Source organism: Drosophila busckii, chromosome 2R, assembly GCF_011750605.1.
Source record: "Drosophila busckii strain San Diego stock center, stock number 13000-0081.31 chromosome 2R, ASM1175060v1, whole genome shotgun sequence".
Classification (NCBI taxonomy): domain Eukaryota; kingdom Metazoa; phylum Arthropoda; class Insecta; order Diptera; family Drosophilidae; genus Drosophila; species Drosophila busckii.
This window is the reverse complement of record NC_046605.1, coordinates 16,149,562-16,177,421: the sequence shown is the minus strand read 5'-3', so window position 1 is coordinate 16,177,421 and position 27,860 is coordinate 16,149,562. Positions and strand designations below refer to the sequence as shown.

Sequence of the window (27,860 nt, the reverse complement as noted above, 5' to 3'; positions counted from 1 at the left end):
TTTTGCTGCGAGCTTTTTATAGCGCCACTTGTTTTGCTGTTGAAATTTCACATTGATATCTTGAACTGCAACTTTGCACCCACAGCAAGATGTAAAGTCTAGTTGTTAAGATAGCACAATCTAATTACTGTTTAATCCTATCAGACGATAGTCTTATACTGGCTAGAAGATAACTAACTGAAATTTCATGTGCTAGTGCTTTTGGTGCCAAGGCAGGCCTAAGTTGTCTGCTTTGCTCGCTCATGTGCTGAAAGCCTTTTGTTTACGCCTAAAATAAAACTTCAGGTTGATGACTATACAATTTATAGAATTCAAGTATTTATTGAATTTTTATTGGTATTTATTCATACGTAAGAGTTTACGTTAAAACTTATTAGTTTGTTTTTTCATTTATTTTTAATAATATATGTATAAATTTAGTTGTTTTTAAAGTAATTACTATGACTTGAGTGTTTTGTTTTTATTTTCAAAATTGTGAATTCAAAATGAAATTGATGTTTGTGGCTTTATGATTAAAATATATATGTATGCAAACAGTTAACACATAAATTTTCAACGGTTTATATTTTTACTTTTTTGTTGTTGTTGTTGTCATTATACTTGAAATGTTGTTGTCACCAAGGACTTTTTACACAATACTTGGGTCAGCATTCGGCACTTTCGTTACAAAAAGTTTATTTATATTTGTCGTTTGGCTTTTCTTATCGGCGTCTAATTTAGACGATTGACTGATGATAGTTCGTTAATGCATGATGTATGTATGTGTGTGTGTATGTGTTGTTTGTATGTATGCTTCGTTTTTAAATCTCATTTGCTCTCTCACATTCGCTTCTCAATTTTTCTCACGGACACTGCACGCCTTGGTGCTAGTTTACCGGTGCCTTTCTTATTGGCAAGCAGAAATCCTCTTTCATATGCTTGATCATGATTGCTTGGGATGCTGCACAGGCGGTGGTGGTGCTGGCTTGAAGCACTGCAGCAAGAATGCCGTATAGACGACAAAGGCCAATGCCAAAGCTATCAGAGCGTACATAAATATATTTAGTTCGGGCTGGCGGAAACGATTCTTGCGCAGCCATTCCAACACTTCGTCCTCAGAGAGCAGATCACCTGGAATGGCAAATGATTAATTAAATTATTATTTAATATTATTATAAGCTTACCTCTATATATGCTGGGAAAACGACGACGGAAATAAACCATAGCTGGCAGCTTGGTTACGCCCCATTTCTTGGCATAACGTGAATCGGCCATTTTCACAAAGGTTATATCCAAATTATCCGTTTCGCTATCAATGTTCTCCAATTTCTCCAAGGCAGCAGTGCTATCTGGATGATTGTGCTCATCTATAAAAGCTTAAACTGTATACACATAATCTTCACATATAATAGATCTTAACTTACAAAAGAACACGGATAAGAATTCGTTTTCTTCCAGCAGCTTATCGAGCATTTTACGATTAACTTCTTCGATTTCGTTTTTAATTTCAAATACATCCTGTGACGTTAGCCAGGTGATAACCTTATCATGCTGATGCAAGTCTCCATCATACAGCACAGGCACTTGTTTGCTATCATGTGAAAAATATAAATATTTGTATAGATTGCATACGAGTTAAATATAATCTAAATATAATTATATATAAATATTTTTATAGATTGCATAACAATCAAATCTAAATTTACCGGAAATAAACCAGTGAAGGTATATTAACAATTTCATAAGTTTTGGCCGCCTCAGCGCTTGCAATTTTTACAAAATCAATGCCAAACATATCAGCCTCGCCATCAATCTCTTCCAGTTCCTCCAATATTTCCTCACACTCGGCGCAGTCATCATCATCTGTAAATAAATATAATCTTACAAGAAACGCCAAGCATAAATTAGAACACTAAACTTACAAAAGAATACCACCAACAAAGTAGACTCAGCCATAAGGCGTTCCAACATGCGATCGTTAACCTCCTCAATTTCATCTGCCAGTTCGCGATTATCATCGTCGATAAGCCACTCCAATACGGATTGTTCATTTTGCAGATCACCCTCAAACAGCAAGGGGTTGCCATTTCTAGATAGAGAAGAGAAGAGAATTAAAAATATTTTAATTTAATTTTTAGAACTTACCGGAAGTATACCAATGCCGGGAAAGTCTTTATCGAATACCGTTTGGCCAGCTGTGGATCTTGAATTTTAACCATATGTATGCCAAAAACATCGCATTCGTCATCAATTAGTTCCAGACCCTCCAATATCTGATCACAGATATTACAGTTGATTTTGTCTAACAACAAGCATGATATACAAATTATTTATTTGATAGCATATGATGAAAAATGATTTAATGAATATTTTTGTGAGCAGCAAAATAATAAAAATTATAAAGAAATGTAGTTAGAACAAAAGAAGAAAATTATAGAAAACGCCAAAACAAAAGGTATTCGCGCCCAAACTAAATTTTGTAAGCAATCGCAACAGTTTATACAGCTTTAAAATTGAATAGTTAATAATAATTTAGTTTGGTCGTAATACATTTGAAAAGCCTGGCTTGGAGTTTAGTAGAAAGTATTGTATTGTGGGTAGGTAGGCGCCTTAACATGTTAGAGCGTTGCGAGCTGTAGTACGATAGACACGGAATACCTTGTTTTTGGATACGTTTTCTTTTCTTAGAAATGTAGTTTTGTACAAATTGGCTGGATGAGTGTTTGTTGGTGTTGGTCAGGTTGGTTTCTTTGAGACTAGAGGGCGAGCAGAAACTTCGACAGTAAGCGGGTTGCTTGCCCTTGCGCTCAATTGGCACTGATACAGTTAGATACAGTTTTGTATATATAGTATGCATATATATATTGTGTGTATATGGAGTGGTTGGGGTATTTTGTGGCCAGGGGTATGTAATAATGAGAAATGCATAAAATAAACATAGCTCTATTCGATTTATATAACTTACAGAAGTATACCGCTAGATATTGCGTTTCCTCGACCATAGTCTCCAGCATCTGACGTGTGATCAGCTCAATGCGATCTTCGGTTTTTTGTGTAATCAGCCATTGCAGCACCTCTTCCTCCTCGCTAAGCTCGCCTGTTTGCATTTAAAAAATGAATAATTAAATGTATTGTGCTGGGCATTCACTGAATTTTAGGGAAATATTGATGCCAAATATAATTTCTGCTTCATCTTTCATAAATTCAAAATTTCTTTGAACATAAAAACTTAAACAAGAGTGTGTAAAATTTAAAAAAAAAAAGGTTTATATTTCATAACACTAGTTCACAAATTTTGTGCAGCACAATGCGTAAAAATGCGGCGAAGTTTATCTATAATTTAATTATATAATATTTAATTTAAAATTCAATAAGAGCAACGAGTAAATTTGTTATAGACTACTTTGATCAAGCAAGCTGAATAGTTTGATTGTAAATAAACGTATTGGAATATTTATTATTAATTATTTTAATTGTAGCCTAGAATTCAATTCTATGGTACAATTGGTATAGCCAGAGCAACAAAGGCCTTCAGGCTACGTATTGGAATTATTTATCATTATCACTCTGAAAAACTTGTTCACTGCTTGTTTAGCCACCAACAGTTCGTAGACGACTGAGCTGCAAGTGGCTACGCTCGCTAGCTTAAGTAGCAGCCGCCCACACATGTAAGCTGCTTCGCTCTGACTATTTCGCTTGTTTGCGCGCGATCTCTCAGCTCTATGTGCTGCTGCTGCGGCTGAACAAGAACGTCGCTGATTTCTGCGCTAAGATAGCGCGAAAGCTCTCAATGTGCATAACTTACGATGAGGGTCAGTTTTGCTTTGACTGCAGCTAGCAACTGAGCATGAGAGACAAACTGTCTTCAGATTAAGCTACACATTTTAAAATTGAACTTTTGTTCTCTGAGACGCCAAAAGCTATAGGATATGTGCTCTATGTAAATATTGTTGTAAGCTAGTCTATTATTTCTTAACCAATATTTACTTTGATTATAAATATAATTTCCAATATTTTCACTGGCAGAATGGAAAGCTTACCTTCAAATACATTTGGTATGCCGCCCTCGAAGTAAACCAGCGCTGGATACTCATGAACACCATAACCATCGGCAACGGAGAAATCTCTAGTCTTAACAAAGGTAATGCCATGTTTATCGCAATCATCGTCTATGTTCTCCAGCTCCTCTAGCACTTTGGTGCATTGCTCACAGCCATCGGCATCTAAGAGATTTGGATTTTTTTTCGTTTTTTTGGGGGGTGGGATAGGGAATATATGCAAATTATTTAACATAGAGTGCACACAGACTAAACTAGTGGGGGATTGATAATAATTTAACAATACTACTGGCAAGCAGACTACATATAAATAAACTTAGCACAAATTGGAAATAGTTTAGGTAACTAATGTGCGCATGTGTGTGTGTGTGTGAAGAGAAAGCACGTAGAAAGGTAGACAACTTAAAAAGACAATTCGACAAACAGAAAGAGACAGTGACAGAGAGAAAGAGAGAGAGAGCGCGTGAAAGACAGTGTCTATGTGGGAAACTCTCTTTGGGTCAAGACATTCAAATACAAGTGGTTTGTATGTGTGTGTTTGCGTGTGTGTGAGTGCAGGTGTTTCTATGCTACATCGGGTTGGTTGGTTGGTTCAACATTCTTGGACATTTTAGAAATTGTTTGTCACGTATTTGCGCTACCATCTTCATGTTTGCCTCCCGCATGCGTTGAAGCGGCATCCCCTGTTGCCGATTCGCCGCCCGCTCCATCAGCAGCGTTCGCTGATTCGGGATCGCTGCCAAAAGCGGCAGCGGCACTGGCAGTGCCGCCCTCCTGCTGATGCTGCTCACGTTCCTTTTTCATACGCGCCTTGCGCGCCGCTTTCGAATTGCAAATATCGCACTTGGTTTTGTTCCCTAAGTTCATTTTGTTGTTGTTTTTTGGTAATTTGAGTTGTCATTTTTTTTTTTATAAGTTTTAGAAATAGAAATATATAAATTTGATAAAAAGTCTTGTATGTTAGTTACAGTTGAGCGCAGTATAAAAAATTGCTTAAAAATAGTAATGGTTAAAACACATACATAGACTGCAAACTTTTTGCGCAAAAGCGTGAGCAGCAACTATAAAAAGTAATTGTTAAAATACAAAACAAAACAATGTACAGTTTGAAAAAATTTACAAAGAACGCTGCAAAGTATGCTACAAAAATGTGATTGGACGCATACTTAATATAGTTGCGCTCACCAAACCGTTTGCAGCGGCAAAACGCTTGATAAACTTAACTCAAAATATATATACTATATCAAATAATTAATTGGTTAAATATATCGCACGTTTTGTTTTGGATTGACTTACAGAAATAGACGGCAATGGAGCCAGACTCTTCAATTAATTGAACAAGTCTATCGCCTTCGAGATCTTCAATAACATCTCCGCTTGGATCCTTTTGCGTAAGCAACCAAGTTAGGATCTGTTCTTCTTCATAAAGATCACCTGCAAGCAACAGCAACATGTAAGTGAGCGAAATTAGATTAAAAATAATAAATTTATAAGCTACCGGCGTAAATAACTGGCTCCTTGCTGGTTGGCTTAAAGAACACTATGGCAGGCAGAGCAAAGACGCCATACTCCTTGGCCATTTGCTTATCATCTATTTTGACAAAATCAATGCCCGCCTTATCCGCATCATCATCAATATGCTCCACCTCCGCCAAAACGCGTGGACATTGCTTACACTCATCGCTATCTGTATTTAGACATCGAAAGTTAGCAGAGTTTGTTTATAATATTACATTGGCAACTTACAGAATATAACCGCTACATAGTCCGAGTTTTTGCGTATTTTCTCAAACATTTTGCGATTGACCTGCTCTATGTGATCCGTCATTTCCATATTAGCTGGACTTGTTAGCCAGTCAAGCACTTCCTCCTCATCATCTATATCGCCATCATAGTTTATGTATTTGCCTTTGCGGAAATAGGTTAAGCCCGGCGGATTTCTATAGCCATATTTTTTGGCCATCAGTTTGTCATGCATTTTGACTATATAAATGCCATATTCAGCAGCCTCATCATCGATTAACTCAATGTGTCGCAGCACGCGCGGCGAATCCGGATCGTCCTCTTTATCTGCAATTAGTTGACAATTTTATTCAATATGCATTTCATTTTTACATCAACCGCATCAACATTTCAATAATTTTGTTTTGCATTTGATTTTCAAAATGCAATATATATATTTTTTTTTGTTTTGCTGGGCAGTTACAGTTTTTAGTGGGCGCGCTTGCTTAAAAATTTATAAAAATAATGTTTCTTGTATTATTCCGTATACAATTAGCCTACCTTAGTGTGTGTGCTTGTGCTTAATGTGCTATACTTACAAAAGATAACCGCTAAAAAGTCTTTGGTGCCTATATACTCAATTAGCTGATCGCGATTGATCAGCTCAATGCTTTGATCGGCCTTTTGCTCCAGTATCCAATTGAACACTTCCTGATTGCTTTCAAGGCTACCTGTTATTATTCAAATCAATTATTTTAATAAAGAGTCTTTTGATTATTTGATTAGCGCTTTGCTTGTTTTTCTTTTCACATACCTGACAGCTGCAGTTTGTCAATCAATCAAAAGTTAGCTATATTTTTGTTTTGGGAGCAAAATGAATAACCTAGTCTTTGATATTTTCAATGTCCCAACCACAGCAGTTGGCATTGCTTCAAAATTGCTGGGCAAGTTGCCAAGTTTTTCTTTGGAGCGATACGCGTAATTTATGACAAACATTTGTACTTAATAAAAAGAAAAGATAAAAATTTGTCGCAAATTCTATGACACTGCTTGAAAATATATATTTATATATTTTTTTTATTAGCTTTACTTTGCTTTTAGCAAAAACAACCATCGTTTAATTATTTGATTTTGTATTTGTGTGCAAACGCTTAAGTATTAAAAAAAAACCTAATTTGTTTATTTTTTTTTTTAATTTATGTGCAAATGTACAATTGAGTTTTTTGTTTTTACAATTTCATAATTTTACATATAAATAAAACTTTAACAAAATATATAAGCATGTTTATCTTAACAGCTGCTGTTCAACAACCATTTTTACAAATTCTTAAAAAAATGTGTATGACTTGTGTGTTTACTCTCAGTTGAAATGAAATTAAAGTATAAACTCGACATTTTATAAATATCGATAACAAAACAGCAGTAAATGAAACATAAATGGCGGGCATTGCGAGGCCATTGTTTTATAATATTAAGTATACGTACTATATGCCTTGAGCTTAATATATGTGTTCGCTTGCTGTTAATAGCCACAACATTTAAATGAAATCTATTTATGTAGAGTGTGTGTATATAGTTAGCAGTAAGTGTTTTAGTTATCGCTGCTTGCTTTTGTAAAAAGTTGTTTTATAAAATATTTTTGTTTGTTTGTATTTTTATTAGTCTAACTAGTTAAGTACATAAATGTAAAATGTATATTGTAACAAAAATAAAAGTAGTAAGTAGTATCAAAAAGTTATTGACAATTTCTATGAGTGTGAAAGTTCAGAAAAGTTAAGTTACTTCTTGCAGTAATTGCTTTAAGTTTGAACAAAGTTTTTTGGTGGTTGGTTTTATTTCTTCATTAGCACAATTTGAAATCCATTGACAAAATGCAACAAATTCTCTTTTAGTTTAGTTTACAGCAGTTGAAAAAAAGTATTTAAGTATAGTATATAAAATCGAGAAAAAATTTTTATATATAGTGCAAAAGTACCAAAAGTGTAAGTTAGTAAATTGTAGTTTTGAGTTGCTTGCGTTGCACACATACACACACACACACATATACACATATACAGGGAAAGTACAGTGTGTACTCGTGATTTGCGGCAGCAGCAAAACGGTAACCACTGCTGTTGGTCACGTGTGGAACAAAGTATAACAATTATTGTTGTTAATTAATTGTTTTCGTAAATTACATTTTACCATTAAGTTTTAGTGGCTTTGCTTAAGACATTTGATCAGGCTTCAAGAACGTATGCGTAAAGTATTTAATATTAAAGTGACACTCAACTCATTGCTGGGCAGTGTTGTTGTTGTTGTGTTGTCTTAACCAATGATAATCACAAACAAGATCACACAATTTCTCTTTTATAGCAGCTACCTGTTGTTCAGGCGTTTGTGCTTTAACAATAAAAGTATTAGCTAGTAGTTCTTAGAATTATGCGTGCTTTGTGTTGTTGTTGTTTTTCTTCTTCTTCTTTTATACATATAATATTAATTTTTATCAAGTTTGACAACAGTGCGTATACGTGCTACTTTAACAATTGCATACAATCAATCAATCAATCAATTTTTGTATTATTCAGTTATTGAGTTTTTTAAAATTGTTGCCTTACTCCCACAGAGAGATATCCTGAAAAATGAGGTCATACAAATTTTTTAGTCGATTTTGGAAAAAATTAATGCCTGCAAGACACAAAAAAAAGAAAGAGAAAGAAATAAACAAATAAAATTACAACCAGATTTGCTTGTACGTGTGTATTTGAGACAATGTGTCTGTGTGTATGACAACAACGACAAATGGGCAACAACAACAACTATTTGATACACAATTGAACAAACTGTATGTATGTGTTTAACGTATAAAATTTTGTGTCTTACAAAAATTTTGAAAAATATATTTTTATTGTTGCTTCAACTACTTAGTTCAACCTACCGGTTTTAACATTCAGCTTATTGCCGGTTTTCTTTGACGTTTTCTTGGTTGGTTTTTCGACCTCAACGGATTCCTCTTCTGGCTGGGAGAGCTTGGGAATCGGCTTCTTGCTTGAGCTTGAGCTTGAGCCTGATCGCTTGTTGGCATAGGACACCTTCACCAGTGGCTCATCATCATCGTCGTCGTCATCATCATCGTCCGCGCGCTTGTTCTGCTTCTTCGATGCAACAGCCTTGGGTGCTGGTTTGCTTGGAGCTGAGGAACCGAATTTAAAGTTGCCGGCTTGACGTTTATTGGATTCACCGTCGCTATGCCCAATGCGCTGGGCTGTCATTTTAGGAACTTTCGTTGACTTCTCCAATTTGGTTGGACAGCATTGGAATGGTTTGTAATCGTTGGGCACAAAATTGTTGCCACGCTTAGCTGAATGGCCGTCGTGACCCAATCCAACATAGAAACATTCGTCATCTGTGTGAGCAAACAAACAAAAACATTTTGTCAGATTGTTTAGTTCTTAATTTGAAAATTTTGTATTTTTTGTTTTTTTTTGTTTTTGTTTTAGGTATTTTTTTAAGAAATCACTAACAAGAAACTTTATTACGATAGTCAAAAGTAAACAAAAGTGCATAAGAATAGGCGAGAAATACATTATTACTTATATTTTTCAACACCTTTTAAAATTACCACAAAGAGCAGTTAGTATAATTTTTTTTTAATATATATAAAAAATTTTGTTTCTTATATACTTTTAATTGATTTCTTTTCTTTTTGAAGTTGAAAGTTTGTCAAAGTTCTAGAGTATAAAAAGCGTGCTTTATGAATGAACAAACTATCAAAAATTTAAATCGTTGAACAATAAATTTTCTAATATTGAATTTTTACTAATAACTGACAAAATGCTTTTGATGCTGACTGTACAGTAGATTTTGAATCTGATTCAAATTTTCTAGTTTTCAATGTTTCAATCGTTGTACATTTTATGCGGTTTTTTTTTTGGTTTGTTTTTTTTTTTACTTTATAACGTTGCACAAAGACGCCTTTGGTTGTTTTCGTTAAAAAATAATTATTTAGCAGAGCAGTTTTCATATTAATTATAATTAACAAATAAAACAGTTACTTAAGTATTAATTATATCAATATATCAAAACAATGAAGTTATTAACAATTTTTTGTTTATATTATTGGTTGTTTTTGTAAAATAAAATTAAAAATCAATATATATATATATTTTTTTAAATATTTTCAAACATTGTGTCAGCTATGATATTTTTATTTTGACTTTAGTTTTTTTCGAATATATTTTTATACCAAATTTGTTCACTTTTTGAATAAAAGTTAGAGGTTTGCTGGGTACGACGAAATCGAAGCATTTGGATAGGTCGAATATATAAACAAGGGCAAACATTGACGTGGTTTTTAGTGTGATTGTGTAGGTAAATTATGCATGTATGTAACTGCATTTGTTTTTATATGAATGTAGCACAAAAGCACTGCGCATAACATTTATTTTATCACGTGTAGATGGTTTTTGTTACCTTTGGGTAATGTATATTTAGAATTCCTCTTTCGCGAGTCTGTAGATAGACAATGGAAATACTATAGTGTGTGTTATATGGAAGTGTCAGACAGTGTTGGACAGTTTCAGGTTTTATACGGGAGTTCAGGTTGGAGCTTATAACATTTAACAAATTGAAATTAGTGCAGCAATGGCAACTCACATTCACGTATTACCTATTTCATCTATTAGATCACCCGAACAAAGATCAGAAAGCCGATGTATCGTTCTGCCTTTAACTTTGTATTTATATGTTTGCTTGCTGATATCTTCCTCTTCATTATCATCATTATCATTTTCGTCGTTATCATTGTCGTCGTCGTCATTATCGTTATCATTATCGTCATCATCGTTATCATTATCATTGTCTTCATCTTCGTCGTCGTCGTTAATGTCTTTATTGTTCTCGTCATCATCATCGTCCTCGTCATTATCGTCATCGTCATCGTTGTCTTCATCGTCATCGTTATCATCATCGTCGTCGTTATCTTCATCGTCGTCGTTATTCTCATCGTCATCGTCATTGTCTTTGTTATTATTAGCCTCTTCGTCTTCGTCATCGTCATCGTTTTCGTCCTCGTTATCATTGTCCTCATCATCATCGTCTTCATTATCCTCATCGTCGTCGTTATTATCGTCATCATCTTCGTCCTCGTTATCATTGTTGTCGTCGTTATCTTCATCGTCTTCGTTATCGTCATCGTCCTCGTTATCCTCATCTTCATCGTTATTATCGTCGTCGTCTTCGTTATTTTCATCGTCGTCGTCTTCGTTATTTTCGTCCTCATCATCATCATCATCGTCTTCGTTTTCTTCATCGTCATCATTATCCTCATCGTCATCGTTATTGTCGTCGTCGTCTTCGTTATCTTCATCGTCGTCGTTATTATCGTCGTCATCTTCGTTATCTTCATCGTCTTCGTTATCCTCATCGTCCCCGTTATCATCGTCGTCATCTTCGTCATCTTCGTTATCTTCATCGTCATTGTCTTCGTTATCCTCATCGTCACCGTCATTATCATCGTCGTCTTCGTTATCGTCATCGTTATCGTTATTATCGTCTTCGTCGTTGTCATCGTCATTGTCTTTGTTATTGTCATCGTTATCGTCATCATCATCGTCGTCATTGTCATCATCGTCATCTTCATTTTTATTATAGCGATAATTTTTTCGTAATCTTTCCTTTCGGATCGTTTGTTGCAGACGTTTTAATTTTTGTCTTTTATCAGCATCACTTTCTTTTGGATAGCTCAATTTAACAATTTTTTCATCACTTCCATCGTCATTGTTGCCTAGTATACATATATCATATATCGAAAGTTTTCATTACGTTTTGCACTTGATAAATGGCTATAAACGGGAAGAATGATTTTTGTATATCCAACTTGCTTTGGATTTGATTGCAATCTCTTTTAGTTTGGCCAAGTTTTTGTAGGCTCAACTAATTTTGTATTGAGTGTTTGGCTTATGAGCGTGAGTTAGAAAGCAGAGAGAACATTGGAAACAAGAACGCTTACTCTTTTGATTGATTAACCACTGCAGCACACGATTTTCATTTTTGAGATTACCTGTAATACAAGTGTAATTAGATTACGTACTTTTCAATTAAAATGTACAACTTACCATCATACATGATCGGAACACCTGTCTCGTAGTAGACTAAGGCTGGGAATGCGAAAATGCCAATCTCATGAGCCAGCTTAACATCATTCGACTTAACAAACTGAATGCCATGCTTATCTGTGTCATCATCAATGTTCTCCAATTCTTCCAAAATGCCAGCGCACGATTCACATTCGTCATCATCTACCAAAGTTTTAAAACCAAATTAAATGTTGTGAATTTCAAGTCATAGAAAAGTATAACGCACAGAAGTAAACAGCCAAATGCTCGACATCGTTGATCAACACTTGCAGTGTTTTGCGATCGACAGATTCTATAACGTCAGCTGTAGACTCATGCAAATCAATAACCCATTCCAGAATTTCCTCTTCCTTCATCAGGTCACCTAAGAGTGAGGTAATAAATGTTAATGAAAAATTCTTGCGATGTATGTGGCTTACTTACCGGTGTAAATTGTTCTAAACTTATGTCTATAAAATGCAAGCGCCGGCAAACCGGGCAAATCGTATTCCTTATCAATATCGTCGTCGGATGTCTTTACAAAGTCGATGTCTTTTTCCTCGCATTCGTCATCAATGTTCTCCAATTCGTTTAAGATTTTCTGTGCTTTTTTATCGCCTTCAGCATCTATAGGAAATAATTCTTAAGTTTTATGTATGTAAAAGCAATTTTAGCATTTAGACTTACAGAAGAACACGACAACATGATCGTTTTCGGCCAAAATTTTATCCAACATTTTAACGTTGACTTCTTCGATTTTACCGGGAATCTCCAAAGTTTCATCATCGGTAATCCAAGCCAACACTTCGTCTTCATCATCCAAATCACCAGTAAAGTGCAATGGATCGCGATTTCTGAAGAATACCAATCGTGGATAAGTTTTGACATTATATTTCTTGGCGATGCCAGTATCCTCAGTGGTAACAAAAATGATGCCAGCCTCGTCCAACTCATCGTCGATGCTTTCCAACGCGTTGAGTGTGTGATCGCAAGACTCGCCTGGCTCGCAGGGACCCGTAAAGAACACAACGACATATTCATGCTCATTGATCAAATTAACCAGAATCTCATCGGTAACTTCCTCAATGGTAGCAGTTTTCTTTTGCACCAACAGCCATTCCAGAACCTCATCCTCGTTCATAAGATCGCCCTCATACAAGGCAGGAATCTTATTCTCAAAATAAATTAGAGCGGGCAAGTGGTCAAGGCCATACTCCTTGGCTTCGGCGGCATTATCGATGCGCACTATGACAATACCCTCCTTTTCGAGCTCATCGTCAATATTCTCCAGCTCATTCAATATGCGCATATCCTGTTTGTCTTCCTTGTCATCTGTAAATTCATAGATAATGAGTATTAAGATCTTAAGTTTTTTAAAACTACTCACAGAAAATAACCGCCAAATGCTCAGTATTCTCGACCAATTTGTCTTTCATTTCATCGGTAACTTCGGGAATTTCGGAATAGCGTTTTTGATGCACCAGCCAGCCGAGTAATTCATCTTCTTTCATCAGATCACCCTCGTAGATATGTGGAATACCACGTTCAAAGAGTACAATCGATGGTATCTCATCAATACCCCATTCTTTGGCTTCCTTATCGTCATCGATCTTAACAAAAGCAATATCATTCTGATCGCACTCATCGTCGATGTTTTCCAATTCTGCGAGGATTTTCTGTGATTTCTTTTGATCTTTGTCATCTGTGAAAAATTACATACAGTTATAGCCATGTTCTCCAATTATAAGCTGCTCAAAGGGAAAAACGCAAAACAGGCCTCTAAATATATAGACTCTACTACTATAAAGCTCTTGTAACTTGTAACTGATTTAATACTGAACAATATGGTATATACTTGTAACTAACGAAAATTGAGTCCGTTGCTGAAATCATTATAGATTGTAAGTTTTAGTTTTAGTTATTAGTGAAGCGCGTTTAGGATTAATAAATATATAAGCACATAGAGCAGCTATGTATTTTTGGTTATGCTTATGGCAGACACTGAGATACACCCCGATTTCACAAATACAACATTAAACTATACAGTATCTACAATAGCGTTGGAAGGGTAATATCCTTTGATTTATGGCTTGGGGACCTGAAATGACTTACAGAAGAGCACAGCAACATGTGGCATTTTCTCAATGATCAAATCCAACATTTCATCGGTAATGTCTTCGATTTGATCGGAGCTCGTTTGTTCTTCGAGCCATTTTAAAAGCTTCTCCTCATCCTCCAGATTGCCTTCGTATATAGTTGGAATGCCTTTTTCAAAGTATATCAGTTTAGGAACTTTATTGATGCCATATTCAACAGCCTCCTCCGGATTGTCGATTTTAACAAATGTAATGCCCAAGGCGTCGCATTCGTCGTCAATGTTCTCAAGTTCTTCAAGCACCTTTTGAGATTTCTTGTCGTTGTTGTCGTCTGCAAAGTACAGCATATGAGCAAAATTTTGCGCCAATTTCGCCAAATTGAATATTATAATATTTACAGAACAGCACTGCAATGACGCGACCTTCCTTGACCATTGTATCAAGCATTTCATCGGTGACATCCTCGATCTCATCACGTTCCAATTGTCCGAGCAGCCATTTAAGTATTTGTTCCTCATCCATGAGATCGCCATCGTAAACGTTTGGAATTTCTTTTTCAAAGTATACTATTGCCGGAATCTATGACAAACATATAGACAACACTGCTGTGGCAATTCATTTCATTTATATTATGATTTTTGTTTGTATTCAAGGCGTACCGAATCTATGCCATAATCAGCTGCCGCCTTGGCATCATCAATTTTAACAAACTGTATGCCATGCTTGTCGCAGTCATCATCAATCTGTTCAAGTTCCTCCAGTACGGTCATTGAATCATCATTGCCATGATCATCTGCAGAGTTGAGCGAAGTCTGAGTCTTTGCATCGATATAACACACATGTATAGAATATTTGTTATATCAACTATTAATACATACAAAACAACACAACCAAATTATCAATGTTGCTGATAAGCGTTGACAGCGTCTTCGATGTAACATCCTCGATAACATCATCCTCATCGCCAGTCGATTTATTCTGCACCAACCACTCCAAGACATCCTCCTCGCGCTGCAGTTCACCTGCGGATTTTTGGATTTTCGTTTATACATATATTATATGCGAAAGAGTGTGTGTGTGTGAGGTTTTGGGTGTGGATGGCGGGCTATCGCTCTAATACCTTCATAAATGATTGGCGTCTGATGGCGATAGTAGACCAATGCCGGTAGATTGCCCAAGTTGTATTCATCGGCCAAGGCCTCGTCGTGTATTTTAACAAAACCAATGCCCAGTTGATCGGCCTCATCGTCGATATTTTCCAATTCTTGCAATGCCTTGGCGCATTTGCGGCATTGTTGTTTATCTGATTAGACGATGCGTGCGGAAGATACGCAAAGATTAGACGGATTATATCAAATCAGCACTGTCGTTTGTGTATGGTTTATGGTTTGGGTTTTATACAATTGGTTAAATTAGGTTGTTGCTGTTGGTTTTATATTTGGTATTGGTAGAGTTGTTGGTTTTGGTTTTTATTTTTGGTACATGGAAACATTCCGGTGTGCAGCTGTAAGGTTAAGGTTAATAACAGTATACGGGCATGCAAGACAAGAGTTGAGTGTAGGTTTTGTTACTAGCTTGTTAAACAAAATGCTATTGAAAACTGCATTTACCCTAAACGCAACAATTTCGTTTATTTATACACTGTTGTTTACAAGAAATTATTTGTTTACAACCTGTTGCGCATACGTTTCCACAACAGCGCATTGTTCATCAAGTGTTGCATTGCACAAAAGCAATAAAAGCACACGCATATATATATAAGAATATACAAATTGAAATCTTACTATAAATACTCTCGAGTACTCAGAGCATGTGCATGTTTTTTTCTAAAAAGTTTCTCACATAAAAAAGCTCGCTCTTTTGTCATTTATATTATGTCTGCTACATTTATCAATTTTGCTACAGCAACTAATTTAGCAAGCTTTTGCTTTTGGCGTACAACGCGTATACGTAATATTCTATTTAGATATTTTTATATATATGTAAGCAACTTATTACTGGCTTTGACAAAAGCGAAATATACAGTTAACAAAACAAGTTTAATTTTTTGTTGAAAGCTGCATTATTTAAATAATTTCCTACATAACGTTTAACTATTGCCTGCAACATTGTCTGCTATTTTCTAATAATTTCTTAAATGCATTAAAATATATTTCAATAATTTAAATGTCTCAGGCAGCAGCAAAAAATATCTAAAATTCATATAGATTTAAATCTAAGGCAAATTTATTTGTTCAATGAAGCTATTTTCACCGGGTGAGTGGGTGTCGCCAAGGTGGCAAGGCCAGGCACACACACACACAAATAAATATAAGATATATACGGTGTATATTTGTGTAAAAATTATGCATAAATTACTGTACAGTGTCAGTGACTAAACATGTTTATGTTTATAATTTTGACAGTTTTGGTTCTTATAAACTTGCATTTAGTATCCAAAATGCATTAATGAAAAATTTCGCCTCACCACAGACTTGGGCGCATACTAAAAATAGTGCAAGTCAGTTGGCTAGCACATATACAAACATGCGAGTACTTTCGGTTTGTATGCATATATTTATTATGTAAAATTGCATTTGGCTGAAACTAAAGAGCTGCCCATAATGACATCCATGCCGGCTCGTGTGTGCCAGCCCATGTTGATGTATTGCTGTATGCAAAAGCAATTAAAACTGCTGTCTGTCTGCGGCCCAGCAACAACTACAACAGCAAATTAGAGAGCACCAAAAAATATTGTAAGTCAAATCAAATATGAAAGTATAACAAAGTCGACTTCAAGATGCTCTGCTGCAAGTAAGTTGCATTATTGAGTTGAAATATTTAAATAGAAACTTTCGCTTGCTGCTGCGCTTAGCATGTAATGTTGTCGACAAATGCAAACGATTGCATCTTTAGATAGCAAACAATACGCACATATCTTGTACTTGTCTCAACTCAACTACATGCTGCTCATCTATGCAAAGACCTTTTGTGCGCTGTCTGCGCTTGATAAAAATACTACATGTTGAATTGGCTATACATACAGACATATAACAAAAACGCAAGTGTATGTGTAGGATGTTGGTCTATATATGCAAGCGCTTATACAGTTAGTTGTTTGAAAATTGAGCAAAAATAACAGCAGCGAAAACAAAAAAAGCCAAAGAAACAACAACATCATTTTGTTGGCCAACCAACTGCTTGAGTTTCTATTTATAAAACCAAAAATTGTAGGTGGCTGTGATGTGTTGAAAAAAACAAAAAAAAAATAAAACAAAAGCAAATAAATAAAATTGCTATACTTTGTTGTTTGCTGCCTGTGCTGCGCTCCCTCCAAGCCCTAGAAACTTTAGTACAAATACATATACTACATACTGTGCACATACGTTAAAGCATTAGCTAGAGATTTGTCTGCCTGTCTAAGCTTTATAAATTAGAGAAACTAAGCTTATTGATATAAAGATAACTTGTTTAAGTGTTTGTTGCTTTTAATGCATTTTGTAAAACAATTTTTTTTTTTTTTGGCAACGCCGGGCGTGCTCTGGCGCTGGTCCCAGACATGTGCATGTGTAGACTTATTTTTATACGTATACGTAATATTTTATGTGTTTAAGGCACATCAATTTATTTTTACTTGTATCATTTACATTATCTTTAATTGTTGCTAATCGGGTGCTGCTATCTTCTGGAGCATTTTTGTATATATAAAAAGCCATTTAGCGTTACAATATAGAAAGTTATACATATTTACATATAGATACAATGGGTGTGTTGATTTTTTCGAGGTTTCTGTTGTGCATATGTAGTTTACTGTGGCTGGGGTTGGAATGAATTTAGAGTAAAATTAATTGGGGAAAATTTGCTAGGTTGGTATTTGCTGGGGGGCTTCGAGTAGGAAAGTAATGTAGAAAATTTGTCAAACCCAAAAAGAACATATGCACAAACTTACCCATTACCCTAGGTGGGCATGTTTCATGATCAGGACCTGCAGTCATTTAAATAGATATAACGCATACATATATAACAAAAAATGTGCCTAAAATTGTGGCGCCTTCAATAGTACATAAATATATACACATAGATAAATATATAAAATTAAAGTTTAAGTTTTAGTTACAGTGTGTGTACAGTTAAGTTAAATAGTATATCTAATATATAGTATAAATATATAGCTTAGCGCGCATACGTGTAGGTAGGTATATATAGTAGCTTGTACCTAATGCTTGTTTAGTCACAAGAGAGCTTAACTGTTTGGCTTTTGAACGTATTTTGTGTTTGTTTAACGCTAAAAACTGCAACTGCTTTGAGAATAAACATAATTCAGTAGAATCCACCAATCAAAGATAGATAGTCAAAGATATATAGTTATATATATAGTTCAATAGCTTAAAAGGCAAATTCATTTTGTTTCTTTGTACTTACAGAAGAGCACAGCTACAAAGTCAGTATCCTCAATGATCTTGTGCAAGATCTTGGCGTTTACCTCCTCAATGCGATCGGGCAGATCCATGGCCTCCAGCGAGGTAAGAAAATCAAGCACGCCCTCCTCATCCATAAGATCACCATCATAGATAATGGGTTCCTTCTCCCTAATATGAGTTGTATACTTATTAGCAACTTTATCAGTTGATTGCTTTGCTTCTCGATTACCTGAAATAGGTGAGCGCGGGGAAATTCTTGATGCCATATTGTTTGGCGAGTCGTTTGTCGTTGATTTTCACAAAGTCCACACCGAATGAATCGGTGTCATCGTCGATTTTTTCGAGTTCCGCTAAAACCTTATCACAAGTCACGCAGCTACGCGCATCTGTAAGCAATTTATGAAACAATTGTTTATAATTTATGTGTGTAAATTAAATAAATTGTCTAGATTGCTGCTGTCAGTTATTGGTCTGCGGTTGCATTAAGCGTATAAAGATACCAACATCAATTGACGGCTAGCAACTGTCGCGTGTGACGCCAAATGCTGCAGCGATTATTCATAGCTGCATCATTGGTAAGCACGTTACCTCAGCTCACAGTCGAGCCCTCCGCCAGCGCCTACGTACCCAACAGATGCAAGAGTGCAAGAAACGCTAATGACATTTTGGGCCTAGTCCCCAGGCTAGTGAATGAAACGACCGAGCAATATATGCATAAATGCAAAGTGCATTTGAATATTATGGTCTTGGTATGTAATATATGATTAGCTATTAATGTGCACACAACTGCCAAAGATTGGGCATTCTGTTGAATTAATTCATAAAAACTATGGTATATATGCTTATACTGGGGAAATGCATTTCCTACCCACTAAAGATTCGCTTATGCCAATGTGTGTTGGCGTATTCGTCATCTTGTTGCTTGCAAGAGGCGCCTGAGAACAAAGCTAATACTATATATCATAGTAGTCATGGTAGTCATGGCTAAGATCAGACTCGATTAGCTTTGGCTGATACATCTGCACAGTTTTAGTTGAAATTAAACAAATCGTTGAAAACAATAATTAGCTATTCAAATGTTTGGTATTTATTTCATACATTATTCCAATATTAAGTTAGACTTGTAAAAAATAAATAGTAAAGCTTAAATGCAGCTCCATGTTAATTTCTTTAGAAATATATATAAATAAATATATATTTCAAAATAATATTTTACTTATTCTGACTGCAATTAAAATTAGTTAATTAATGTATTCCACGAAAATTTTAAAATATACATTTTTAACTTGTTCTGATATTTTAATTGATGAATATCAAATATATAATATACTAAAACACATTTATATATATTTTGATAATTTAAAACAGCTTGTTTGTCGTCTTAGTTATTTAAAAATCTTAAATTTATAATTTCTTACAAAAATAAATTTTTACAAAATAATAATAAAAACTTTTAAATATGTCATTAATTTCCCTTACTTTTATTGTTCATTTATAAATAGACTGCATTTCAATACCATTGGCTATATCCGTAAGTATGCCTACATTTATTTGGACTTCCATTAAAAGTATACAGAATCGGTTTAGACCGGTTGTATATATTAAATTCCACGATATTGTTTAGTCAAAAATTGCGGAAAGAATCACTTCAACGCGCCTTTGCGTCTGTTGGTATATATTTAAATTACTTTTTATGGCCGTCAAATACATGGAACAGATGTTCTATGGCACATTACGTATACGCCATGTATATTGATACGTTTTTAAAACGATTAATCGGTTTCATTTGTCTTGCCTTTACACTTTGCAATCAATAATGAACGCTTATTAGAATGTTTTCACAATGCATTGCAATAACATTAATACCATTTACTTGGAATAACAAACAATTAAGTTTGCTGCAAAAAAAAGAGAAGAAAAAAAATCGTTTTTGATTGCCAATTTCAATGAGCTGCTATTTACGTAGATGCTGCTGCTGTTGTTCTTTTAGTATATTTGCTTTTGCTTTTATTTATTGGCGTTATTTGTTTGTTTGCATAAGTCATTGAGTTTGAGTTCTATGTGATTGTTCATGTACGAAATCTTATTTTCATTGTCAACAACTGAAACATTTTTGGAAATTTGTAGGCGTTTCAATGGCATATAATGCATTTGATAAATATTAATTGATTAATTCAACTTGAGGCTGATTAACTTGTGGCATTGAAGTAAATTTCTATATGGCTACATATCGATCTACAGAACCTTCGGGAAACAATATTTATGTTTATAAATGCTATTTTAAGCTTATGCATGTTGTTTATTAAAACTCAATTTCCATATATCTTTAGCTTTAGCCTTGCCTGATAAATTATTCAATTAAAAATTTAATGGTAAACGATAAAAAATGTTTTCACGCTCAAGAATGTTTATTGCAGCAAGTTTATATAATATAAATATATATATGTGTTTGTTCTCATTATTAAATTACATTTACTGGAGAATCAGCTGCTAAGAATTTTGCTTTCATTTTATAAAGCGTTTGCGCCAAATTAAGCAACAAATAAAACAAACGACAAAAACTGAGAAAATTATAGAGCAGCAAAAATACGCAAAGCAACAGAACGAAAAGGCAATTTCTCATAGCCAAAACGATTTCTACTCATAAACAGCACGCAAAGATAGCGTAAAAGAAAAATAGACAAAAAAAAACTGAGACTAACAAAAAAAAAAAAAAAATTAAACCGAATGAAAATCTCAAGACATTTCGTACAACGAAATTTTTCACATATTTTCACTTGTATGCGAATTTTTAGAATTTTCACTAAAAGAAAATTTATATAATATGGCTTCTGTTACTATTTCGAGTCGCACGGCCATCGTGCGTTTGAGCATTAAATCGCCCAGATTCTGTCCCATTACTAGCTACACATATGTAAATACATATACATATGCACACACACACACACACACGCACACACATGTGTATGTGTGTGTATGTAATTGCAGCTGTTCGTGGCTATACTTACACCAGAAAACGGCAACGTAATCCTTGTCGGCCAACAGTTTCTCCAACTGCTTGGCATTGACCTCCTCGATGACGGCCTCGGGCTCAACAGGCGCCGCCGCAACTGGTTGTGATCCTTTTTTATTAGCGCAATTCACATATCCGGGAAAACTCAGTGCCAGTAACGTACACACGAGCAGTGTCAGAGTTTTTAATCGCGTGAAAGTCATCTTTCGATCCCTTTCAATACGCCCTACGGAAAATATTACTTTGATCTGGCCGTTGCGATTATTTTTTTTATTCCGTCTGGTTTTTTGCTTAAACAATTAACTCAAACATGCGTGCGTGTGTTTTTTTTTTTATCTACTTATAAGATATTCGTCGTTTAGTAGTTGTCGTTATAAAAAATTATAAATTTTTGTCAAAAATTAAGGCACTATTTTTAGTTGAAAATCTTATTTCTTTGGCGTACACTAATACATATATTTTGTGCGCATAGATATATAGGCAAAAATATATATAGGGTATATGTGAGAAAATTAGATTATATATATTTATATATATTCTTTCTATTAATTGAATGTTTTCCGCGGACTGTACTCTATTTAGTTTTTCTATTTTGTTCCACTCCGTGCAGAGGTCCGCTCGCAACTGAAAGTCTTTTGGTGAACAATTATATGGCATGCAAGAGGCCTAGCCAAGCTTTAGGGATCTTATATTTCGAACTTTTTTCAAAACTTTTTGCCGTTGCTGTGGCCAATTTAGCTATTTTACCGCCAAATCTGATTTTGAAAATCGTACTGCAGGTAATTTTAGTGACGGGAAAATAAAGACTATGACTAGTGCACTTTTTAACTTGATTGCTTAATTTTAAATTGTAGAAAGTAATATAATTTAAATAAAAATTTAAATACATAAACTAGACTTCTGCAAAAACTATTAAATCATTTCTAGCTATTTTAAAATAATTAACGAACGCAGTTTTTTTTGGCACCACAAACAAAAAGCAATTTTATTCTTAACAGAAAATGTTTTGTTGCATGCAGTGTGGTCAATTTAGCACGTTGTCTGCTTTGAGGTGCAATTTATTGTTTATGCATCTCTCGCTCTCATTATTGAGGCGCTCGGTGGTCTTACGAAAGTTTCTATAAAAACAAAACAGGCAAGTGCCTCATATACGTTTTGTATACGAGCGTCTATATATAAGCCAAAATGGAGAGTAAAGAGTAATTGTGAAATGCGTAAATACATATTCAAATCACAACAGCTGCGGCACATGGTTGCGTTTACGCAAAAGTGAAATACATTTGTATGTACTTATACACATACATAAAAGCATAAATAATTATAAATTGATCTCTATGTGTTGCATAGAACAAATCTTTTGATATTTCTTTTTAAAAATGCAAATACTGCGGAATACATAATTATGTTTACTTTAAATAATCATTTGAAAACTGTGACCGTTGCCAATTCTTAACGGTTATTAATTTTTGGTATCTTTATGGTATATTGTCACAACAGTGGTTTCATACCAGCCACAGTTGAACAATTTGAAATAGCTATCGTTATTGTTATCGTGCAATCCCGAACAATATTATTGTAGATAATACTCGCTAATTTGTTGCACTTGCATTTGTTGCACTTCTGCATTTTTTATTAAATAAAAACCAAAAACTGGTAGCAATTCGGGTGTATATTAAGTTAATTACTAGGTACTCAAAAAATATTTCTTTAAACCTTCGAATTACATTACAAGAGTTAACAAATAAATAAAGCAACAGCTGTTTTTAAAGCTGAAAACAGTTTTTTTTTGCTTTATAAAAGTTGGCAGCACTGGTTACTAAATTTTATTTTTATTGTGGATAATATGTGCTAATTCTGTATATTTTATCACAAAATTTTACAACGGGAAGGCGCTTCGTCGCTTCATTTTTTACGTCAATTAATAATTTCGGTTGTAAATGCAAGTTCAAGACATCATAAAATAAATGGTGCCAGTTGTAGTGCATTCTAAATTTCACGTTGTTATCAAAAAATTTCGTAAACATTTAAAGAAACCTCTAACAACATCGCGACTCAACTTAAGAGATAACGGAACTGCATAAAATCGATTTGCATATTGTTACATTTTAGGTAAACCTCAAATTGATGAATGCAAAGTGTATTGATTTAGTGTTTTTTGTATTAAATTGACATAAAGACAGCAAGATAAACATGTAAAAGTGCTTCACCTTGAACCCTTGGCATTGCAGAAGCGCTACCTCAATAGATTGCGCGCATACCAAAGTCAGAAATAACCAAAACATATTTGTTTTTTCAATTGTAAATGAAAGAGACGCAGTTTGTAATTCTACACAAAACTTTTCACAGAACATCGACAAGCTGTAATAACAGTAACTGTGCACTTCTTCTGAAAAGTGTTTTTTGTGTTTTGTTGTTTTTATCGTATTTCAATGTGAAGGTGAAAGTTATCAGCTGTTTAGCGCAGTTTTCTTTTGCTTTTGCAAACACAACGCTATGCGAGAGCTCTATACCCTACACATTTGCATAAATTGCATAAGCCAAGTGCACTTATTATAAATCATTAATATTTAATATTTTTCGTTGCCCATATACATACAGACATAAATTTTCTAATGACGAGCTCTGTTTTTTTCAAAGAATGCAATTAATCAATGCAGCTGTAAAGCCAACTGGCATTAAATCATATGTTTAATAGGAATACAAAAAAATCCCCGCTGTAAAATTACTACTTGATTACTACTTTTATTTAATTTTTATCTTTTGTTGTTCTGTTTAGCAGAGCGCGTGACAATTTAGCGGCTTTTATGTCATTATTAATATGAAATTGGATGAAATTGTTGCATGGTAAGTAATTTGAATGCACTGACAAAGCTCAAATTGATTCAACTTGTTTATGTCTGTACCAGGTACCAGAAGAAAATCGGCACGTATGACAAGCAAGAATGGGAGAAGACTGTCGAGCAGCGCATTTTGGATGGCTTCAATAGCGTCAACTTGAAGAACACCAAACTTAAAACTGAGCTTATTGATGTCGATCTAGTGCGAGGTGTGTCACTTTGTTTAAAATTAAAAATAACCAACTGTTTGCAACAAGTTTATGTTTTACACTTAAACAGGTTCCACATTTCCCAAGGCCAAGCCGAAGCAAACACTACTTACCGTTATTCGCTTGGCCATACTGCGTTACCTGCTGTTGCCGTTATATGCACAATGGTGGGTCAAGCAGACCACACCCAATGCCTTTGGCTTAATACTTTGTCTTTACATCACGCAATTAATTAATTGGGGCATCTACGTCATAAACAGTGATCATATCGCGCCACTAGTATACGACTCGAATCCAAATGTAACTCTAGTTGAAGCTGATGCAGGCGATAAGCCGCATCCGGAAGAGAATGTCGATTTGCTTAGCGCACTGCTCATACCCTGTGCTTTAAGTCTGTTGATTAGCTTAATACACTCGCAGATTGTGGCAACGAATTCATCGTCTGGCAGCAACAACAAAAACAAATTGCGTAAATTCTCTCTAAGCAGCTACAATGATAAACCAAATGCACCCAGAGAGCAGCGGCTGCGTCGACGCAAAAAGTTTGTACGGTAAGTATCAATAGCAGACATGTTTATAAGTTAATAATACTTAATATCAAATTGCCTTGCAGCATACGACAACCCGAGACGGAAGTATCGCAAGCAGGCGGCAGTCATGGAATTAGTGCACGACGTGCAAAGCTAAATCATTTAAACCAGGAGCCCAGTACATCCAGCAACAACATGGAGGCCAGCAAGCTAAACTGCTGCAATTGCTCGCCCACATCCAGTGAGGAGACTTTCCAAAGCACAACTGCCATTACCATGCAACACCAAGCTGCGGCGGCTGATAGCACAACTCATGCAGAACCGCTCTATGATCTCAGACAACTAGCCGGCCAGCGAGCGCCCGAAAGTCCACACAAGAAGCGCAATGTCAACTGGCATACGCCCATACAAATTTGTGCCACATTCGATCAGAATGAGATGCCCACTTCCAGCAATGAGATGCACAATCTAGCAGCGCCACCAGCCTATCATGTGCGTCGCAGTCTGGGCGAGGACGATGGATTTGAAAGCCTAAATGGTAAAAGTTCCAGTGGAGAGGACAACAACCTATCACCAAATGTCGACGGCAACACCAACGCACCTACAACAGTCAACACGCCGCCCTCGACGCTGCGTCTGCGTCTCAATGTAAACAGCAGCAGTGGCAACAACGCTAATACCAGCAGCAATTTGACAGCCAATGAGAAAGCGTCTCGCGAGACGTCCAGCAGCTGTGCCGAGTCGGATGAGTGCGATGACGCGGATATTATCTCAAGTCCAGCTTCAGCAGGCACGCAGGAGTGCAATACTTCAGCCACAGATTGGTTGGGCGTCACCACAAACAGTGAGGATTGCAGCTATACTTCCGAACTGGAACAATCTGATGGCGGCTTTAAGCATACGCCCGGCAGCGATGAGGAGCTACCCGAGCTGGATATAACACCCACAACTATATTGAATCCACACAGCAGCTTAGATCGCAGTGCGTAGCAAATGTTTTAAAAATGTAAAGAGCTCTCTTATTAATTTCGTATTTATTTTATAGTTAGCTGTACCATTTGGGATCAGCGCGATACCAAAAAAGCGCAAATGTCTGTTTTAGAGATTGCTTCCTGCATAATTGAACGCGTTGATTCGCTGGGCGTAACCAACGATTACATCTACATTGGCGTTGTCTTCTCAGTATTGCTTACTCTCATACCAATATTTTGTCGGCTCTGCGAGGTAAAATTAAAAATATTTAATCTAATTAAATCACTAATAATTCATTTATTTCATTGTAGATTACAATTGATGCGGACAAGTCCAGTGAGCTGAGCTATTTCTACATACCGCAGCTATTATGGGAAAAGTCTTCTGCATCCATTTTTACGCTCATGGGTTTGGCCTTCGGACAAGCGCAATGGGAACGCACCGTTTTGGTTTTGGGCTTTGTGCAGCGTTTATGCTTAACGCTCATATTGTTTATCATATTTGCCGTAGCAGAGCGCACATTTAAGCAGCGGTAATTACAACTTAATTGATTGTTTTATAAACTTATTAAAAGTCTTGCTGTTTTAGTTTTCTGTACGCCAAGCTCTTCTCTCATCTCACTTCATCACGACGTGCGCGCAAATCGAGTCTACCACACTTTCGTCTCAATAAAGTGCGCAACATTAAGACCTGGCTAAGTGTGCGCTCTTATTTAAAGGTAGCAGCCACTATTAAAAAAAAACAAATGTAACTCTACTAACCTGTATTTTCATTATAGAAACGCGGACCTCAACGTTCAGTGGATATTATTGTATCGGCCGCATTTATTGTCACTTTGCTGCTTTTGGCTTTTCTGAGCGTTGAGTGGCTGAAGGATTCGGTGCATTTGCACACACATTTAACTTTGGAAGCGCTCATCTGGTCTATTACCATTGGCATCTATTTGCTGCGCTTCATGACGCTGGGTCAAAAGATTCAACATAAATATCGCAGCGTTTCGGTGCTTATAACCGAGCAAATTAATTTATATTTGCAAATTGAGCAAAAACCTAAAAAGAAGGAGGAATTAATGGTCTCAAATAGTGTACTAAAGCTGGCAGCTGATCTGTTGAAGGAACTCGAAACGCCATTCAAGATCTCTGGTCTCAGTGCCAATCCATATCTGTTCACAACCATCAAAGTAGTTATACTATCCGCGCTGTCGGGCGTGCTTAGTGAGGTGCTGGGCTTCAAATTGAAGCTACACAAAATTAAAATTAAGTAAGCCAAATTTGAAAGACCGCAAGAGATGTCGAACGATCATTTCTAACAAGGGCAAGTGTTATATTTTTGTAGTACAATTTTTGGAATGCTTTAAGAAGAAATCTACAACATCTAAATTATACACAAATAGTTCATAAATATATATGTATACACATCTATAAACTAATTGTATTAGGAATAAATTTTAAGCAAGCCAATGTTTATGTTTGTCATGTGATTGTTTAGCAGCGTTACTACCTATATTATTATTATTATTACTATTAAGCAAATAACAATTCATGATTAATAAAATCAAACTATATATATTTACATAAATACAATGATATATCACTAGAGCGTCATGCACAATCGCAATGTTCTCAGAACCCCCCCAAAATATTTGTGTCGTTTTAATAGTTGTAGAGCGTAATTGTTGCGTTTTAATGTCACATATGTAAACAAATGTGTGTTGCTAAAAATAAATTACCAATGTTTCAAAATTAAGATAATTGTTTCCTTGCTAATTTTAAAATTTCCGCCAAGCAATATCGCAATGGGTGAGAGTTGTATACAGTTCCTCACAGATGGCGCCAACAGCACAACAGCTGATCGTGCGCCACGCATTCAACAGGTTAGCAGAGCGAGCAATAAATGTGACATCACAAAATGTGAATTTACAGCGATAAATTACTTGTTTTACAAATTGC

The 27,860-nt window shown here is 35.4% G+C and overlaps 2 protein-coding genes across 15 annotated transcripts; one reads left to right on the top strand and one right to left on the bottom strand.

Annotated features, from left to right (window-relative positions):
* Positions 1–533: 533 nt before the first annotated feature.
* LOC108596411 (putative leucine-rich repeat-containing protein DDB_G0290503) lies at positions 534–21,839 on the bottom strand. Of its 13 annotated transcripts, XM_017982105.2 has the most exons (27): positions 21,359–21,719; positions 18,580–18,736; positions 18,352–18,518; positions 17,879–17,914; positions 15,071–15,253; positions 14,829–14,972; positions 14,610–14,743; positions 14,349–14,529; positions 13,967–14,281; positions 13,242–13,556; positions 12,542–13,186; positions 12,299–12,481; positions 12,102–12,239; positions 11,855–12,037; positions 6,359–6,490; positions 5,784–6,107; positions 5,536–5,724; positions 5,334–5,471; positions 4,679–4,894; positions 4,020–4,202; positions 2,945–3,076; positions 2,125–2,281; positions 1,902–2,068; positions 1,686–1,842; positions 1,404–1,570; positions 1,164–1,346; positions 534–1,110 (listed from the first exon to the last, which is right to left on the bottom strand). In XM_017982105.2, the coding sequence occupies exons 1-27, from the start codon at positions 21,564–21,566 to the stop codon at positions 923–925; spliced, it is 5,322 nt and encodes a 1,773-aa protein (XP_017837594.1). In that variant the 5' UTR covers positions 21,567–21,719; the 3' UTR covers positions 534–922. The 13 variants fall into 13 exon arrangements, with proteins under 13 accessions (XP_017837594.1, XP_017837595.1, XP_017837599.1 ...); XM_017982106.2 differs by lacking the exon at positions 4,679–4,894; XM_017982110.2 differs by lacking the exons at positions 13,967–14,281; positions 14,349–14,529; positions 14,610–14,743; ... (1 more) ...; positions 15,071–15,253; positions 17,879–17,914 and having other exon boundaries at positions 535–1,110; positions 21,359–21,715.
* A 1,408-nt stretch (positions 21,840–23,247) lies between these two features.
* On the top strand, positions 23,248–27,420 carry LOC108597600 (putative homeodomain transcription factor). Of its 2 annotated transcripts, none has more exons than XM_017984223.2 (9): positions 23,248–23,472; positions 24,143–24,207; positions 24,270–24,409; positions 24,480–24,960; positions 25,023–25,921; positions 25,985–26,163; positions 26,223–26,443; positions 26,500–26,629; positions 26,690–27,420. In XM_017984223.2, exons 2-9 carry the CDS (start codon positions 24,182–24,184, stop codon positions 27,173–27,175), a joined length of 2,562 nt encoding a protein of 853 aa, XP_017839712.1. In that variant the 5' UTR covers positions 23,248–23,472; positions 24,143–24,181; the 3' UTR covers positions 27,176–27,420. The 2 variants fall into 2 exon arrangements, with proteins under 2 accessions (XP_017839712.1, XP_017839711.1); XM_017984222.2 differs by having other exon boundaries at positions 24,140–24,207.
* The last annotated feature ends 440 nt before the right edge of the window (positions 27,421–27,860 follow it).